The 13,832-nt window shown below is 42.2% G+C and overlaps 1 protein-coding gene across 3 annotated transcripts in view; it reads right to left on the bottom strand.

The window, feature by feature from the left end:
* Nell1 (neural EGFL like 1) overlaps window positions 1-13,832 on the bottom strand; it is a 951,197-nt gene that overhangs the window by 786,226 nt on the left and 151,139 nt on the right. For all 3 annotated transcript variants that reach the window (XM_060367221.1, XM_060367220.1, XM_060367223.1), the window contains exon 4: window positions 2,178-2,348. In XM_060367221.1, the coding sequence (XP_060223204.1) occupies window positions 2,178-2,348 (171 nt within the window). The remainder of the gene's footprint in view (window positions 1-2,177; window positions 2,349-13,832) is intronic.

Below are 13,832 nucleotides of genomic sequence, written 5' to 3'. Positions count from 1 at the left end.
ACTGACAAATGTGTGCTGCGACAATTTTACCACTCTGCGATGTGACCAAGTGAGCTTGCACAGTAGCTACATCATATCCTGGGGACCTATCAAAAGAGACCATCATTTTGTCCGCTACTTGTAACTGGCTAAAATGTCATTTTTGCCGCATACTTAGAATTACTAACTATATGTAAACATGAATAATCCCATTTAAAAGAAGATGAAACTGAGATGCACAAAAGAAAAAAAAAAAACTGAGATGCTGCTTGAACTCATGCAACCAGCAAGTGGCTGAGGAGGAGGAAATAAATACCAAACTAGAGCCAGAATATCTGATAGCGAGACACTAACTTAGCAGACATGCTATGTTATCTTTCTCTTCTCCTAAGTGAGCAATGTCAGAGAATGATAAAGTGTTGAGAATAAAGATGTATACAAGAGCCTGGCAAGAATGGGGCAAGAATCTGGGCCTTCTGTGTTGGAAACTGCCAAACTGGCCAATGGCGTCCAAAGGTGTGCAGTTCTTCTCTCTGTATTCCATGTGGAGAGTACCTGAGTGGTCAGTAGATCCTGCAGACACGAGACCTCCTAACAGGCCACTTTGGTTCTCTAGAGCTGGAGGATACAATGAGTTCCTAAAGGTAGACATGGAGAAGGCAACTAAGGGCTGGCTTCATTCAGGCTGTGCAGCCCAGTTCTGAGGGGTAAGATAATCCATGGTTTTTCCCTGACATAGACGTTATATCCGCTGTAAACACCAACACCTCAAGCATCTGAAAAGCAACTTAAATAGATCATATCCAAACAGATCAAGTCTCATTCAATATGGCAGACCTCTCCTGGATCCTGACATGCTCTCCTGTCCTTCAGTCTCCTTGAGGAAGATGCATCACTGAAGTGGGAGGCACACTGCTGCATCGTCTCATTAGATCGAAGGTCCACTGCAGTGTCTCTACAGGAGCGCCCCTGTCCCTATGGGCTTTAGAAGAGAGGCTCTCCCCACCATGCTTGTCCTCTAACCTGGGCCTCAGGAGACATGCCATGTGGCTGGACAGCATTTTATTTTTATTTTATTTTTTTTTATCAGTTACATTTTATTAACTCTGTATCCCAGCCGTGTCCCGATCCCTCATTCCCTCCCAGTCCCTCCCTCCCTCCCTCCCTCATCTCCACCGTGCCCCTTTCCAAGTCCACTGATGGGGGGGACCTCCTCCCCATTCATCTGATCCTGTTTTATCAGGTATCTTCAGGACTGGCTGCAAAGCCCTCCTCTGTGGCCTAACAGGACTGCTCCTCCCTTCGGGGGTGGACAGCATTTTAACTTTGACAGCATCTTTAATCCATGAGAAACACTTAAAGTTTAAAAAAAAAAAAAGCAAACAACAACAACCACACACACACATACAAAAAAAAAAAAAAAAAAAAGACTCTATCATTAGCCTCAGGTCACTACCCAAAATAATTTTCAACAGTGGAAAGATCAAAACTCTGACCACCATTATCCAGCTGTCCCTCCACAAATGATACAGTAGAGACCAACAGTTTCCTCCTCTTCGTGGCTATCAGTGAACCTGCCTGCAGAGACAGACACGTTGACAGGACTTCTGTCCAACAACCTCTTTGAGACATCACCCACCCTCGTGACACTACCACCCACTCCTAGGCCAGCAGGTCCCTTCCTCCACAAAAGCCTCACAGAATACCTCGTTAACCAGCCACAGAATACCTCACAGAATACCTCATTAAGCAGCCTTTGTTTAACTTAAGCAAAGCTGCACTTGAGATATAATAGAATCACCCACCTCAGAAGAAAAGCTTCTCAGATTCATGCTAAGGTAGACTGGCTTATTCACTTCCAAGAGGAACCAACTCAACTATATATCAAAGTTAACTGTGGTCACGGCTCCATGGAACTTCAGCCAGGGCTGAGAGCTCACTGAGGGGCAGTTAACAGTCCCTAATCTGTAATCAACCTTTTTTACATTTGTTCCTAATCACAGGATACAGTTTCATCTTAATGAACTGTTTTCTTATCGTATTACAGTTGGTCATTTCAGCACGCCTAATGGCCCATTCAGTAGGTTAAATGATAATTAGTGTCCCTGGTTTTGGTGAAGGGGGAGTTAACATTTCCCCCCTCCCCATACTGGGTGAGATTTGAAGGGTAGAGTCACTGAAGATCAAAGCACACATACCTATTGCAGTCGACATGGAGCAGGAGATGAGAGGCACTCACGGACAGTGCGACCTTGTGCCACTGTCCATCAGCCATGCGGTAGGGAAGGGCCTCAGTCCTGGGCTTCCCACGATGTATGTAATGGTAGCGGATCTCTTCTCGTGGGCCATTGCTCTCCAGTTCAAAATAGCTGCGTGTAAAGGAACAAAGACTTTAGTCCTGAGCATCATGGTGTTCATCAACCCCACATCCTCATTACCACATGTCTTGGAATTATCTAAACACATCATAAAAGACCGTGACCTGAGGTCAAGTGTGTGGTCCAGAGTCCACTTCACCTCCTGTCTAAGAGTCTTTCTAAAACACCTTGAGCTTCTGACATGGAGATCAATTGATCCACAATGAGAAAAACCCACATGCTATTAGCAAAGCTTCAAAGGTGTGCTTCCTAAATACTTAAAATACGGTTCAGCGCCCTCATTCTATTGACTGAAAAGGGCCATTCGTGTGAAAAGGCTTTATTGATGTTTATGTTTAGAACTACCATTTAAACTTTTTTAAGAATTAATGAGAAATGGGTTGAGCATCTTGGATTAAAATCAATGCAAGAGTAAAGAGACAAGTTAGGTCTGTTTCTGTTCTTCCTGCTGGGGGCGGGGGAAACCTTCACTAAATACATGATCCCCAGATGATGGGGGCAGGGAGGGGTAAAAGCCACTCACACATGAGTCAGTACTCATGATTATCACTGTGTAAAGCATGGAGCTGGGGTTTCCTTTCCAAAGATCGTCCTCGTGTTTTTCAGATCCATACAAAATTCTTTGTGCCACCACTATGACCCGACGCTCTCTGGCTGGGACTTCCATGGGTCACTTTGAAAGTTTGTGCTTGCCTGGCCTGCATGAAGCACTGGGTTCATTACCCAGAATAAGCCAGCTGTGGCTGCACACACTTATAATTCTACCACTAAGGAAGTAGAAACCAGAGGATCAGGGAAGCTCATAGTTATTCTTGACAATATATAATGAGTTTGAGGCTAACCTGGGCTACATGAAACCATATTAGGGAGAAAAAAAAGACTGGAAAGAGAAAATAAGAAGATAAAGAAGGGAAGGAAGGGAGATCAGGGAAGGGAAGGAGAGAGGTGGGAAATAGAAGGAAAACAATAAAAGGAAAAAGGGAGAAAACTGGGATTTAAGGATTATAAACATACCACTGTTCCTTTTACTATATTTATTAATTTTTTAATCACTTTATGACCATGTTGCAAACCTCTCCCTTCTTTCAGTTCCACCCTCATGTGTCCACCACTCCCCCCCCCACTGCCTGCCTTCTCCTCAGACAAGTGTACCATCCCACCCTGACATATCAAGTTGTAGCAGAACTAAGTGCATCCTGTCCTACTGAGGCCAGACAAGGCAGCCAAGCTATGGGAAAGGAACCCAAAGGCAGGCAACAGAGTCCAAGATAGCTCTCACTCCAATTGTCAGGGGACCCACATGAAGACCAAACTGCACATCAGCTACACATGTGTAGAGGCCTAGATCCATGCCATGCATGCTCTGTGGTTAGTGGTTCAGTCTCTATCAGCCCCCCGGGCCTAGGTTAGTCCCACTCTTTCAAAAAACTCCTTGATCTCTGCCTATTGCTTGGTTGTAGATCTCTGCATCTGTTTCCATTAGCTGCTGGATGAAGCCTCTCAGAAGACAGGCAGCTCTGCTAAGCTCCTATCTACAAGCATAGCAGAGTAACGTTAATTGTGACAGGGGTTGGCTCTCTTCCATGGGGTGGGCCTCAAGTTGGGCGAGACATTGGTTGGCCATTCCCTCAATCTCTGCTCCATCTTTATCCCTATACTTCTTGTAGGCAGGACAAATTTTCAAAATCCTTAATATTTTTTCTTTAATTCTTAAATTTCTTCAAAGCATCAAACATGCTGTAGAAGAATAAAACTGAAAAACCTAATTCAAGACAGTGCAGGTCTTCAGTCATTCTTCAGCTCAATGTCATTCACTAATTCAATGTCTCTTTAGTAAGCACATGGGGAAGAGATAAACATGATCTGAAGTATAGAGAGTAGCAAAGAATGCAAAAACAAAAAAAGTAAAGTAAAAAAGAAATGTGTCCCTTCCCATCATGAAGTAGAAAGTGGCCCAGAAATGCTCAAAAAGAAGGCGAGGGAAACTGCCATGATATAAGTAAACACCTCAAGCTGAGAACCTGCCAAATGCTTGTTTATAAAGCTTTGCACATGACCTGCCACAGAGCACGCCTAATCCCAGGGGGACACAGCTCTGGCTTAGAAAAGCACCTCCCCAAGATCCACACATCATGATAACTGTCTCAATTGTTTGACCAACAAGAGACTCCCGGGAGAAGGAGCATGACCTTGAAAGGACTTCAGTCAATGACGACTGGAAATGTTCATCGAGATGGCTGATGGGATCATTAAGATGAGGGTAAGTGCATTTAACCAGATTCAATCACTGTTCCTGGGGTTAGGGCCTCATTGAGCAAGTACTTAATGTGTTATAAATAGATCATTTAAAGATCTCTTTGCAAAGCGCTGGCGTAAGTGGTTACCTGTGGCTTTCACAAATGTGTAGCTATGAGGAAAGAGTCCTGGTCTGGCGCTTCACAGTGGCCACCTGTACCTCGGGGTGACTCTTCTCGCAGCACCACACATACACTCAGAGGTGATGCACCTCAACTACTTGAGTACAATTCAGGATGATGTGTGCTTGAAGAGTTTCATTAGGTGTGTCGTCCGTCACAAAGACCACTGACAGCCAAGGGGCACCCAGGTCAAACATTCATAAAGACTGAGGGGAGCACGATAGTATGTCCAGGCAGCAATCCTCCACTGACAGGGACATGTGACATAGCCATAACAACAGCCTGCAGGAGGCAGTCACTGACCTGAAGGCTGTGTCATGGGACGGGTATAACGTGACCTATAGTAGAGTATTGTCATTTGATTGAAGTGTTCCCAAAGGGCTCATGTGTTGAAGGATTTCTACCCTGTTCTTGGAGCCAACAGAGAGCTCCAGCCAAGCCAATGTATCAAACCCTTGATGGATTTATAATGTGGATTTTTGGGGTAGTTCCCCTCTCTCTCTCTCTCTCTCTCTCTCTCTCTCTCTCTCTCTCTCTCATTCTGTGTGTGTGTGTGTGCATGTTTGTGTGTGTGTGCATACCTGTCTTTCTGTCTTTCTCTGGCTCTCTGCTCTGTGTGTATGGCTGCCTTCCTGACTCTCTCTTTGTATCTCTGACTGTGTGTATCTCTGGGTTTCTTTCTGGCTTTCTCTCTGTATCTCTGTCTCTATCTGTCTATCTCTGTCCCTCTTTGTAACTCTCTTTTTCTCCAATGACTCTATGTCTATCCATATCTCTCCACTTCTTTCATTCTCCCCTTTTCCTAGCCACCATAAACAGCCAGAATCCTTTGTCACCTGATTTCACTGCCTGTATAGGCCACAGCAAAGGAGTCAGCTGATGTAGATTGAAATCTCTGAAATTCTGAGCCCAAACAAATGCTTCCCCTAACCTTTCATTCTTTTCTTTAAGATTGATTTATTTATTATTTATATAGTATTCTTCCTGAATGCCATAAGGGAGCACCAGATCTCACTATAGATAGTTATGAGCCACCACATGGTTGCTAAGACTCGAACTCAGGACATTTGGAAGAATAGCCAGGGCTCTTAACTCTGAGCCATCTCTCCAGCCCCATGAGAAAGTTGACTGACATGTGTGATCTGCCATCCAGCAGCATCAAATTACTGCCCTCCCACCCCAAGGCCTACTGAGTCAAACTTTGCATTTCAGTAAGACCCCCAGATTATTTTATTTATTTATTTATTTATTTATTTATTTATTTATTTAAATTACAGTTTATTCACTTTGTATCCCATCCCCTTCCTCATCCTCTCAGTCCCACCCTCACTCCCTCTTATCTACCCATGCCCCTCCCCAAGTCTACTGATAGGGGAGGACCTCCTCTCCTTGCATCTAATCCTAGTCTATGAGGTCTCATCAGGACTGTCTGCATTATCTTCCTCTGTGCCCTGGTAAGACTGCTACATCCTCAGGGGGAGGTGATTGAACAGCAAGGTTAGAAACAGTCTCTTCTCCCTTTACTAGAAGCCCACTTGGACACTGAAGGAACAGTGTAGCCTCAACTAAAGGAACAGCCCAGATGATTTTTTAACACCTAAAAGTTTAAGATGCTGTGAAGTATGCTAGTATACTTCCTGGCCAGCTGCTCACCACAGGGTGGCAGATGTCTGAAGTTCCGAAGTGGCTGGTGACTAGCAGCCCTTTGCTGCTGTAAAAGAAAACCCAGCTATACCACTTCTAGGCAGATATCCAAAAGATGCTAAAGAATACAACAAGGACATTTGCTCAACCATGGTAGTAGCAGCTTTATTTGTAATAGCTAGAAGCTGGAAACAACCCAGCTGTCCCTCAGTTGAGCAATGGATTCAGAAATTGTGGTACATTTACACAATGGAATACTACTCACCAATTAAAAATAAGGAAATTATTAAAATTGCTAGCAAATGCTGGGATATAAAAAAGATCATCCTGAGTGAGGTATCCCAGAAGCAGAAAGACACACATGGAATATACTCACTTATAAGTGGATATTAGACATATAATATAGGATAATCATACTAAAATCTGTATACCTAAGGAAGCTAATCAAGAAGAAGGACCCTGGGTAAGACGATCAATCTTCATTTGGACATCGGAAGAGGGAGAAAACAGGGAACAGGACAGGAGCCTATCACAGAGAGCCTCTGAAAGACTCTACCCAGCAGGGTATCAAAACATATGCTGAGATTCATAGTCAAACTTTGGGCAGAGTGCAAGGAATCTTATGAAAGAAGGGGGAGATAGAAAGACCTGGAGGGAAAAGGAGCTCCATAAGGAGAGCAATAAGACCATAAAATTTGGGCACAGGGGTCTTTTGTAAGACTAATACTCCAAACAAGGACCATTCATGGAAATAACCTAGAACCCCTGCACAGAAGAAGCGCATGTCAGCTCAGTGTCCAAGAGGGTTCCCCAATAATAGGACCAAGGACTGTCTCTGACAAGAACTCAGTTCCTGGCTCTTTGATCACCTCTATCTAAGAAGGGAGCATCCTTACCCATCCACAGAGGAAGATAATGCAGCCAGTACTGATGAGACCTGATAGACTAGGGTCAGATGGAAGGGGAGGAAGATCTCCCCTATCATTGGACTGGGGGAGGGGCATAGGAGAAAAGAGGGAGGGAGGGTGGAATTGGGAGGGGATGGGAGAGGAGGCTACTGCTGGGATACAAAGTGAGTAAACTGTCATTAATAAAAATAAAATTTAAAAAAAAAAGAAAGGTGGTAGAAGCAATTGTGTGAGAGTATCCCGTGAGTGATCCAGACCTGGCAGGCCTTCCTCCTCATGTGGAAGTACTTCCTAAGAGCCTGGGAAGGACAACAGCTCTGTAGTGCTAAGCGTTACCAAGCAGACGCTGTGGGCAGCACTTCCCTAGCCTTGCACCTCACTGTAAGGTGCTATCCCCAGGAACAGCACTCCCAGATCAGCCTGTTCACCTTATAGAGGTTGGCAGGTGATGCTGATTTCCCTGCTAAAGTTTTTTTTTTCAGGACAAGTATTCTCCTGCATATTCCTGTCCGCCATGTAGACTATTCCCCTTTCTAGAAAAGAAAAAAAAAAATGATTCCTCTTTGTTCTTCTTTCTAGACACACCAGAATGCTGGTTCTGAGGCTTCAGGCATGGTCAAATGAATCCACTTGGTACATCATCAATAAAGAAACAGGATTATAGGCTCCGGAGCAGGTGTCTTCAAATGCAGAGTGGTGGCAGTATCTCTGCTTTGTTCTGGGCTGTGTGTGGCTATGACTGTGTTCTAAACTTTAAACTGATCTTCTCATCAACTCTGATTCCTTTCACCTCAAACTCTTGAAAGACAAATCTTTCCCACTCTGAATTTCTATAGATGAATTTTAAAATAAACGTTTTGCTTAACTGCTAGGCTGCATCTGAACAATTCCCCAAGGCCCACCCTGCAGTATTAGGCACAACCAGTTCACCATGAAGAGAAGTTTAATTTCCTGAGACCATATGAATTTCATGCTATGTTTAAAAATAAAATTCAAGAAGAATAATTCCAAAAAGTATAGGTTGATCAAGGTCACAAAAATCTTTTTATTGAAATATTTATATATGTCTCCAAACTTATACTCCATTTTGTCTCCATTATCATCTTGACTATATTTGGAACCACCATAAAAGGCACCTTTGGGAGTATCTGTGAGGATGTATCCAGAGAGGTATAGCCAAGACAGGTAGGGTAATGGGGGGGGGGAGCCATGCTGAATGTAGGTGTCATCACATCATAGCCTCGGGTCCTGGTCACTCATCTCACTGCTTCCCTGTGACCAGCTGCCTCAAAAGTCTAGAGACAGTCTTGAGGCCATACCTTCCCTGTTATGAAGGGCTTCACCTTCTGCCTGTGAGCCTGCTTTGCTTCCTTAAAGTGTGTCTGGAAGGCATTTTGCCACAGCAGCAACAACAGAAGAAGCTAAACCCTGGTTTTGTGGTGCATGCCTTTAATTCCAGCACTTGTGAGGCAGAGGCAGAGGCAGGAGGGTCTCTGTGAGTTTGAGGCCAGCCTAGTCTACATACACAATGAAACCTTCTCTCAAATAAAAAGAAGCTAATTCAATATCAGAGACTGCAAAGATAGACATTTTGAAAATGTTAAAGACAGCCACTGCTGAGGAAGAGGCTCGTTTTAAATGGCCAGTCTCCATTTTCTTTATGGGGAAAGATAAGACATATCTTAGAAATATGTCTTTTCTGGCATACTCTTCTATATGAGATATGTACGTTGCTTAGCTAGAAATCTACCAAAAAGAGCTTTGGTATTGTACATATCTGCCCACATTCCAACAGCAGCCTCTCTGGCTGGACAAGTAACTATGTTCTGGGGATCAGAGTAGAAGGTTAAGGCAAGGTGACCTTTAAAACAAGGCTGGACCCCAGCCATGTTTACCTCCAGCAAGATGCTCAAGGCTAGCAGAATACTAAGGGCCTGTAGCTACTAATCTACTTCCTATGTAGGAAAACAGGCCACCTCATTCATAGGCAGAGCACTTGAGTAGACCATTCCTAAATCCTACGGAGAGCCCAAAGCCAATGAGAAGAAAATAGTTTCTTAGGATTGTCCCTATAATTCCATAGTAAACCCTCAATAAAAGCTAACTCTAGTCAACAAGTGTGTGCCTAGTCCACTCTAGTTGCAGGAGGGTGGAGGATGTAGGCAGAAGACTCAGTGGCACTGTTAGATGGAGTGTGTCTGAAAATGACTGTAGAGATGAGAGATACCATTCATCACAGAAACTAATGCTGAGCTGAGGCATAAAAATGATAAATGTACTCAGACATAACAAACAGGCTTAGAAGTTTTGAGAGTAAAGTCAAACACAAGAGCATGAATCTGCAGAGAAAGACTGCAGAGAAAAACTGTGGAGAAGCCAAGACACAGAGCTAGTACTACTCTGAGACAGGAAAGGCAGGAGGCACAGTCCCCTCTTGTCCACAAGGCAGGTAACAGGGAAATTACATCTCTCAAGAGCAGCTGCAATATCTTCCTATAACATGTTCATCTTATAAAGTGATCTTGACACTCCTCTCTCAGAAAGGAAAGGGCTCTTATAGGACCTGGGGACCTTGTAATGCTCATTGACCTCCAAGGCTGCATGACAAATACAGGAGTCCAGTTTTGATCCTATGTAGCAGAATGCTAGTGCTTGAAGCCCCCATTCACCTATTAAGAAACTTATGTATCCTAAGGGCGCCATGCTGTGAGGAAGCCCAAGCCACATCAAGAAGGCAGCAGCCAGATGTTCTTATTGGCACAGAAACTGGAATATGAGCCAATAGCTGGAATAAGCCAGCATGGAAACTCTTCTGATGGCTTCCTCACTGCCTAATCCCCACAGCTGAAGCCACAAATGTCACAAAGAACTGATAAGCCTTCTCCTCTGGGCTATGTTCAAATTCGTGACCCATAGAACCTGTAAGCATTAAAAGTTTGGGGACCATTTTTTAGAAATTGGGTGCAAATAAACATATTTCTGACCTTTAAAAATTAAAACTATAATTTAAGTATGTCTTTTCTAAATGTCTGGGGTCTCTGGTCAGATAATCAAGTCTCATAGTGACAATTTCTGCTTATAAGTAATCCCACAGATTTATAGCTGTGCACTTTCTTCTACCTTACAAAATAAAAATGGATAGTCTGTTTTCAGTGTACAGATAAACTGCTGTTTTTTTGTGTGTTATTAAATCCATTTATTGTAACTTTTCAGTGGGGTCTTTATGGCGTTCTCTGTAAAAGAGCATGCCATTAGCAAACAAGACAGCCTTAGAAAAAGAAAAATTCTGTCATGTTAAACACCATGAAAAGAAATAGATAATATAATACTAGTGAAATAAGACAGATACAGAAAGACAAATACTGCTTTTTCACACAACACAAAGAGTGAGCAAAATGATGTTTGTGGAGGCTGAGGTTGGCTGAAATGGAGAGATGAAAAAGGATTCAAAAATCTCAGACTGGAGGAACAAGATTATTCTTTATCTTTTTTGCCCTTCAAGATAATCTACTAATGATAAAATAGTATGCATTTCAAAATAGTTTGAAAGAAAGAGAAAGAAAGAAAGAAAGAAAGAAAGAAAGAAAGAAAGAAAGAAAGAAAGAAAGATTAAACGTTCCTCACCCCAAACACATTAAGTTTCTGAGGCAATGAGTAGAATAGCAGTTGGTATAGTCACCTGATCCTTCTGCACTATTGCACAAAACATAACATCACTTTGAAAACAATAATAGGTTGTCAATTAAATAAAAAATAAAATTTTTTAAAGTTTTTAAAATGGTCTTCAGCTCTAAAATTTAGCTTAATATCACTACAACATTGTATTGTTTTTTAATCCATGCTTGTCAACAGATGTGAAATAAGTATATAAAGAATGCATGGCTGCCTTTCTTTTTAACTACCACCTTTTCTCAAGTCCCAGCATCTTAGTTTCAAGCTTCATGTTTGCTAGAATGAGGGGATACATGGGTAGTCTCTTCAGAACATGAGATGTGTTTCCTGGATTCAGTCCCAAGTGCCTTTCCAGTCCTCGCAGTATTTGTCCAAGTTAACAGAAAGGCTGAAGGTGCCTGACAAACTCCACGCTTCCACTTCCTCTAAGTGCATCAATGTGCTATGGATGGAGATTCAACGCCAGAAAACACAGGCCAGACACAGAGCAGAATCAGAGTCCAGCCCTTCCCGCTCTGGGTCCACATGCTTCCCTCTGCCTATGCCTTCCTTCAGCAGAAAAGTAAACATCCACTTCACGGTTTGCTTAGGATGAAATGACATCACTGTAAGTCATCTTACAAGGTCCGCAGCACTGCCTACAATTCCATTTCTCTATGCCGAGAAAGAAGCATCTTCCCAGAGGCAGAACCAGGAACACACACACACCCTTTTCACAGAAGGAGTGCTTGTTTGCTTTTCCCTTCCTGGTTAGCTATGACCTGGTGATTTTGTTTGTTTTGTACAGTTATATATTAGTTTTGTACTCAATGTGCTTAGCAAACAGCTAGCGGGAGATTAACAGTGACAATGACATAGCATCTGTTACTAAAAACAAAGCATTCACTGCTACATGAAATGGAAAGTGCACTCTTTACATTGATTCAAAATGATTCTGTCACAGATTTCAGAATCCATGTGGAGTCATACAGGCTGCTCTTGGGACGATGAAGGCTGACTGTGCCTTCCTCAACATGGAGACCCAGAGAAGACTAATGCTAGAAAGGCAATACAGAACAAACTTTTACATGAAGAAATTTAAAATGAAAGCAACCAGTGATGATCTATAGTGATAATGGGAGGAGACATTGCTTTCTTCTTAATGGCCAGAGTTTGCAAAGCAAACCAAATTTAAAATGCTTATTAAATAACCAAATCCAAAGTACACAGCTTATTTAATTTTACATTAAGCTAAGGTATCGCTCTGAACCTCTTGAACTCAAGAACAAAATGGATATAATCTAAAGTATAACTATAAAAAATTGAAGTTACTGTTGGCATAGCTGACACCTTTTCTACATCATTTACTAAAGACTTGATGAGAAGAGGAGCAAGTAAGGTGGCTTAACAAAACTGAGCAACCCTCACTGAGCAGCTCTGACAACCTGAGTTCAATCTCAGAGCCTACCGTGAAGGCGAGAAGAAACATCCCTGCAAGTTGTCCTTTGATATTCACACATGTACCTTGGCACATATGTGCCTGCACACACACACACAAACACACCACACATACATACAAATCATACATATACAGATAATACCCACATACATAATACTCATATATGTACAAATATATCCATACATTTAGAAGACCGAGAAATAAATCCACACACTGGTGGACACCTGATTTTTGACAAGGAAGCCAAAACCATACAATGGAAAAAAGACAGCAACTTCAACAAATGGTGCTTGTCTAACTGGATGTCTACATGCAAAAAAAATGAAAATAGATCCATATTTATCACCCTGCACAAAACTAAAGTCCAAGTGGATCAAAGAGCTCAATATAAAACCAGACACACTAAACCTGTTAGAAGAAAAAGTGGGGAAGAGCCTAGAACTCATTGGCACAGGAGACAACTTCCTGAACAGAACACCAACAGCATAGGCTCTAAGAGCAACAATCAATAAATGGGACCTCATGAAAATGAAAAGCTTCTGTAAAGCAAAGGATGCTGTCGTCAGAACAAAACGACTGCCTACAGATTGGGAAAGGATCTTCACCAACCCTATATCTGACAGAGAGCTAATATTCAGAACATATAAAGAACTCAAGTTAAAAAGCAAAAAAATCAAGGAATCAAATTAAAGAATGGGGCTAAACAGAGATTTCTCAATAGAGGAATATCAAATGGCAGAGAAACACTTTAAAAATGCTCAACATCCTTAGTCATCATGGAAATGCAAATCAAAATGACCCTGAGATTTCTCTTTACACCCATCAGAATGGCTAAGCTCAAAAACTCAAATGACAACACATGCTGGAGAGGATGTAGAGAAAGATGAACCCTACTCCACTGCTGATGGGAATGTAAACTTGTACAACCACTTTGGAAATCAATCTGGCGCTTTCTCAGACAATTAAGAATAGTGCTACCTCAAGATCCAGCTAAGCAAATACACCCAAGAGGAGCAGATGCCTGGAAATAATTAAACTTGGGGCTGAAATCAATCAATTAGAAACAAATAAAACTATTCAAAGAATCAATGAAACCAAGAGCTGGTTCTTTGAGAAAATCAACTAGATAGACAAAACCTTAGCCAAACTAACTAAAAGGCAGAGAAAAACTATCCAAATCAACAACATCAGAAATGAAAAGGGGGACATAGCTACAGACACTGAGGAAATCCAAACAATCATTAGGTCATACTACAAAAGCCTACATGCCACAAAATTTAAAAATCTAAAAGAAATGGACAATCTTCTTTATAGATGCCAGCCACCAAAATTAAGTCAAGATCAGGTAGAAAGATTGAATAGTCCTATATCTCCTGAGGAAATAGAAGCAGTCATC

The sequence above is a fragment of the Meriones unguiculatus genome, chromosome 14 (assembly GCF_030254825.1).
Source record: "Meriones unguiculatus strain TT.TT164.6M chromosome 14, Bangor_MerUng_6.1, whole genome shotgun sequence".
In the NCBI taxonomy this organism is placed as follows: domain Eukaryota; kingdom Metazoa; phylum Chordata; class Mammalia; order Rodentia; family Muridae; genus Meriones; species Meriones unguiculatus.
This window is presented reverse-complemented; position numbering and strand designations above follow the sequence as displayed.